Raw genomic sequence first — 6140 nt, forward strand, 5'->3', positions numbered from 1 at the left:
GCTATATCCTGGAGACATTCAAGGTCAGGTTTGATGAGGCTCTGAGGAATCTGATCTAGTTAAAGATGTCCCTGCTTACTGCAGGGGGTTAGACTAGATGACCTTTAAAGGTCCCTTCCAACCCAACATATTCTGTGATTCTACGACTGTATATGCTCCAGGCTACTGGTCTGCTCACCTGGGTGCAAATGGGATGCGGTGGCTTGGGGAGGAAAGCCACATCCTCCTGCAGGAGCAGAGCTGGCTTCCCTGGGTGGGCACGGAGCACATCTGGCCTCCGGTAGGAGGAAGGGTGACATAATGCACCCGAAAATGCTGGAGGTATGCAGAAGTGCACAGTGGCGAGGTAAGCTGAGCTGGGTCTCAGGCCAGTGCATTGCCATCGAAGGGGTGCCTTCCCTCCCCCAGAAGGGAGCTGCCTCCCCAGCATTGATGGCATTGGTGCTCCCTCGCTGCCCCTCTGTCCAGACTTTCTGGACTGATCAGCAGTGGGCAAAGGTGTAGCTGCACTGGGAAATATTTGGTTATTAGTTAAACATCAGTTACAAAGAGGAATTGCCTTCAGTGCAAGTGAGAGAGAGAGGAAAGGAGTTGAGGCAAGCTGGAGACTCAAGGCTCGTTCTTGTGCAGTCCAAGGGAGAAAGAGAGATTTTCCTACCATGTCTTCCTATTTCATTGTGCACAGGATGTCTGAGGACAAAGGGTTTAAATCTGGCATTTCTTGTCATGTGGCTGTGTCCACTGACTGCTACATTGCTCCAGACCACGGTGAAAGATTATGGTTGTTCCTCTGCACGACTCCTATGTCTCTACCGTAGCTCTGTAGCTCCATGCCTAATCCAGCCTGAATTTGTCAGCATGGGGAGAACATCATCTGCAGCTCTCCAGAACTTACTGTCCCTCCTGCAGTGGAACTAACAATTCCCCGCTGATGCAAATACGGTGACTTACATGTCATCGCTGTGCACCTACATCAAACCAAGGGCTTGTTGGTAGCATGTGATGGGCTCACACGCCTCTTGCTCACCTGCTCTTATTTCCGTTTGTTGCGCCCCAGTTCAGCACATAAGCAGGTGACTAATCCCTACATGCCCAACCTCCTACTATTATTTTTATTCTTATTTTTATCACTCTGGTTCCTGAGGTCCCCTATTCCTCCTATGTAACTGGCAGGTCCCCACCTTCACTGGTGCCGGCTTCACCATAATTTGTCAGCAGACTCCTGCCTCTGGCTAACAGCTCAGTAGTGAAAACACCCAACAGGTCCTGGAGAGAGCCTTCCTCTCACACCTACACCATGGAGGTGCTTATGCCCTGACAAAGAACACCAACTGCCCTAGCACTGTGAAAGATCACACATAACATAATTTTGAGTTTATACGTGCACATTGAGCAGCTTTGCAGACAGGGGCAGCTGGAGACCGGAGATGATTCCTAGGGAACACTGCTGCAGCTCTCCCAGCTCTCGTCCCTCTCAGGCACCTGCTCCTGGCTGCAACACTGGGCCAAACAAGTTGGGCTTTTCTTGCATCAAAATGCACATGGCGGCTGAAGGAAGAGCGATGTTCTGAGATTTCCAGAATATTAGATGGTATAGCCCTTATGTACCTGTCCAATGTACACAAAATTAGTAATAAAAAAACCCACCAAACAACTACTAAAGAATATGTTGATCTGGGAGGTGCTGGAGAGCTCGACCAGTCAGTGGTCAAGCTCTCAATATTAAAATTTTTAAAAACTTTAAAAATGTTTTAGAACTGGAGACCAAGAACTTGGCTCTTCTTCTACTTAGCGAACGCTGATACACATCACAGTGCACAAGTAGAAGCAAGGAGAAAATACTGTTAGAATAGAGGGTCCTGAATCTGGAAGAGAAAGACCTGAAAATTATGAATGAGACAGAGCTGACATTCGAGCAGTTCTAAGGGGAAAAAAAGCACATGACTTTTAACAGTGCTGTGACAGTTTCTTGCGGTAAGTAGCTATAAGAAAAAAGCTCCCAATAGAAGCAGTGAATTCTCCATTGCTCAACGCTTTAAAATCTTGACTGATATGTAGATACGTGCTTTGGACAGAGAAATTAACAACAGATTAATGAGTCTAAAGCAAGCATACCAACATGAGATTTAACTGTGTAGTTTAATCTAGTGAAGAGACATGGCAATTGACCTCAGTTGCTAAAAACACAACTATACAGAGGAAAGGAATGCTTTTTTTTTTTTTTGGTCCTATTCACTTTGGTCTTACATAATGGCAATGGGCCCCTCCATAGCCATCAGGTGACACTGTTAATGTTTAGTAAATGGAGAGTGACATGAACTGATAGCGCGTCTGGGAATCCTGAGGACAGGAAGTTCGTCGGAGTTACCTGTGAGGAGAAGCTGCTCAAGCTGCCCTGTACTGAGGCAGGCAGGCCTTGTTTCAAAGTGTACGATTTCCAAGTTGGAATAGCAGGGAACTAAATCCTTGAGTTCGGTGATATGCAATTCTCCCTTGTTCCCCAGCCATATCCCAGTGTTGTCAGTGAGAACCCGCCCAGAAGCCAGCACTGGTCCCACCACAGCTCCTGGCAAACACTTGCTCAGCGACAGCCAGTATAGTAGCCAGTTACCTTATTCTCTGATTCAGAAATAGTTTACAGTGCTAATGTCCACTGAAGCAATTGAATGGAGCCAAAGAAAAAGCTGCATAGGGATAACAGGATTTTATTATGCACAGCCCCAAGACCACCCGTGGTTCCACAAGGTGCCCTGTATTGTCACGCAACCACAGTATAGCCCTGTTTGCCCTCTTATCATCATATATGTGAGCTTAAGTCTCTCTGGATCCTTCTCCTCACCCAGCCGAGAGCCGCCCCTGGTTCTAGACTGGCTGAGTGCAGTGTGTGCTCTCAGTGCCGAGTGCTGGCTGGGATATATCCGCACCCAAGACAAGGTGATTGCAGGTGGTTTTTAACCCCTCTCTCAGCCCCATTTCTTCAGCAGCCTCACACAGGCTGCTGCACCAGGCTGTATTTGCGCACCAAAGCACCTGGAGTCCATCTGCTGGGCTTCATGGCACTGGCATGGTGGGCGGCAGCAGCCCTTGCCACAAGCACCCAGCAAGCACCACCTTTAACAGCCCATGGCTGAGGTTAATGAGCAGTAACTGCTTCCCCATGCCTCATCCATTATGTGGACATAGTCATCGTAGCTTCACATACCAGTAAATAAAACCCTTGTGTCCAGGTGAAAATTGAAATAGGATGATGGACGAAAGGTTAGAGGCCCAGGCCAGTGGAGATCCCTGGTGGCTTAAATTCACCCGTGGCCCAAAAAACAGCGTCTGGTGAGTCATCCTCAGTTGGAACCTGTGCTTTTTAAAGTGATGGTTCTTGCAGAATCAAGCACCCCAAAAATGGCAGAGCAGGAGACAGGATAAGGAAAAAAAAATTCTTTTAACTGGTGCAGGGTGCTGTCACATCCCCAACCCGACAGCTGGGGAAGAGCAAGCTTAGTGGCCGTGGCATCTAAGGAATGATGTGACCACATCCAGTGGGGCAGGGAAGCATGTGGTCACCATAAGTGCAACCAGGAGCAAAAGAGAGATGAGCTTGGTATACTCATGAAGACAGGGGGTTGGGCTGGCAGGAGAACCCAGGAGGTGTGGGTTAGTCTAGGTGCACACTGTTCCTGGTTTCTTCTCTGTGATTCTCTTGCAGTTAGATATACAATATCGAATGGCAGCTCTCTGGACTCTAAAACTCTAGTGTCTGTGAAATCTCAACATGGGAAGCTCTCAACCACTATAGAGATGGGACTAAAGCCATCGTACCAGTGAAACCCTTGCCTTGTGGGTGTGCTCCAGTCCCCTGGCTCACAATCACTACAATATTCAGTCCCTCACAGTGCTCGTTTCTGCCCACAGACCAACCCAGCTGGCCCCATGGCAGTTGAGAACCAGACTCATGTGACAGAGTTCACACTCCTCGGCTTTTCCCATGGCCAGCCCTTCCTCTTTGTTCTTTTCCTGGCCATTTACCTGGCCACACTGCTGGGGAACTCTGCAATACTCGCCCTCGTGTTCCTGGATCCCCATCTCCACAGCCCTATGTACTTCTTCCTCAGTCATTTGTCCTGCTTGGACATTTGCTACTCATCGGTGACGGTGCCCAAGATCCTGGCGAATGCCCTGCGCCCGCAGGCAACCATCTCCTACCGCGGGTGCCTGGCCCAGATGTTCTTCCTGATGTGGTGTGCAGGGACAGAGTGCGTGCTCCTGGCTGTCATGGCCTACGACCGCTATGCAGCCATATGCCAGCCCCTGCGCTATGCCCACGCCATGAGCTGGGGTGTCTGTGTGGTGGCAGCCACCGGCTGCTGGCTCTGGGGGATGCTGGACTCGGCTGTGCACACCCTCCTGGCCACCAGGCTCTCCTTCTGCGGGGCTGCCCGGCTTCAGCACATCTTCTGTGACGTCCCCCCCCTACTGAGGGCTGCCTGCAGCATCACCCACCGCAGTGAGGTGGCACTCCACGCTGCCAGTGTCTTTGTGGGCCTTGGCCCCTTCCTGCTTGTCATCATCTCCTACCTCCGCATCCTGGCCACCATCATCCAGATGCCCATGGCCACCAGCCGGCGCAAGGCCTTCTCCACGTGCTCTGCCCACCTGCTCGTGGTCACCCTGTACTTTGTGACAGCCAACCTGAACTACAACCGGCCCAGCTCCGGCTACTCCCCGGCAGCTGACACGCTGGTCTCCGTGCTGTATTGCATCGTCACCCCCATGCTGAACCCCCTCATCTACAGCCTCCGCAACCAGGAGGTGCGGGGAGCACTGCGGAAGGCCGTGTGGGGACAGGGCACGCTGGGCTGCCCGGGCAGCAATGCATGAGCCATGCCAGGGCTGCAACAGAGTGCTGGTGTGGCACCGGGGCAGCATCGCCGGTGGGAAGTGCGGCATCTGTGGGAAGACTTTGGTGCCAGCACCGGGCTCAGAGCTCCCTGCCCAGGCTATGGCTGCTTGTGGCCACTTGTCTGACCCTCTGCACATCACTGGCGAGCAGAAATCCAGTGAAATCAAGCTGGGAACAAAGCTACAGTTCCAGGATTATGTCTTTATTTTGCAAGTATCATGTGCTGAGCTCAGCCCAGGACCTGTTGCACCTAGGCTGCTACCAGGGAGCGCTGTAAAAGGCAATTTCGTGTGGTACCAGACAAGTGCTGGGCCTGGCCGTGAGCACTGCCTTGGGGCTGCCCAAGCTGCTGAGCCAGGTCCCGCACGGGACACGGGGCAATGTTGGATTGCAAAATCTGGCCTCCACAAAGGGGCTGCCACGTCATCCTCCTTCCACACATGCTCTGGCACCAAGTCTGCTGGGTTTCTCCGGGCTGCCATGAAAGCTCTGTAGCATTTTGTACGTTAGCACAGCAGCCAGCAGTTTAAACAGGCCACCCGTTACTCTCACCGCTTTGCTCAAACAGCAAGTTATCAGCACTGAGCTGTGAGCTCGCATTGCTTAAAACCTCACCAGAAATGCTTGCTTTGCTTTATAGACATAAAAAAAACCCCAAAATGTAGTTGTGAGTGGTGTGGCTGTGGACGATAGTGGCTGAGGGCCAGAGGTGGCGTGCGGCAGCTCCATCCAGCTGCCACTGCCTCAGCTCAGCCTCGTCTTGCAGGGGATCTGCAACTGCGTCCAAGCTCAAGTGATGGCATGGGTGTTTTGGCCACAGCTGGCCAAATCTGCAGGCAGGTTCACGTTGGCCAGCAGTGTCCAATGCCACGGCAGAAGCCACCAGTGAAGGGTCTGCGTGGAGGGAAGCTGGCACAGGCTGTGCATGCAGGTCCACACCTGCAGCCACAGCAGCGTTTCGGCAGCTCTGCCAGAGGGGCACATTGGCTGAACAGGGCCAGAACATGCTCATCCACAGCTCAGTTACCAAAAGATACCATGCAAAAACCAGTCTGTTCCCAAAGAAACCTACTGGAGAGTAAATGGGCCTGTGAGGCGTACAGCTTGTTGGGAGCAGTTTGCTAGTTCTTAGGGCACAACACACACTGATTTTATTCTTCAGGGAAAAAAGTGGTTTTGTAACCCATGTGTTGGGATGGCCTGTTGCTCTTACCCAAACAGGTTGCAAGCCTCTCTGCCAGCTCTA

General features: G+C 51.7%; 1 protein-coding gene across 1 annotated transcript; it reads left to right on the forward strand.

The window, feature by feature from the left end:
- The first annotated feature begins 3924 nt into the window (after window positions 1-3924).
- On the forward strand, window positions 3925-4872 carry LOC134512483 (olfactory receptor 2A5-like). Its single transcript, XM_063327907.1, has one exon. The coding sequence runs from the start codon at window positions 3925-3927 to the stop codon at window positions 4870-4872; it is 948 nt and encodes a 315-aa protein (XP_063183977.1).
- The last annotated feature ends 1268 nt before the right edge of the window (window positions 4873-6140 follow it).

Source organism: Chroicocephalus ridibundus, chromosome 1 (genome assembly GCF_963924245.1).
Source record: "Chroicocephalus ridibundus chromosome 1, bChrRid1.1, whole genome shotgun sequence".
Classification (NCBI taxonomy): domain Eukaryota; kingdom Metazoa; phylum Chordata; class Aves; order Charadriiformes; family Laridae; genus Chroicocephalus; species Chroicocephalus ridibundus.

Excerpts from the sequence above, each read along its gene's own strand:
- LOC134512483 (XM_063327907.1), top strand. The coding sequence starts at position 3,925 with ATGGCAGTTGAGAACCAGACTCATGTGACAGAGTTCACACTCCTCGGC.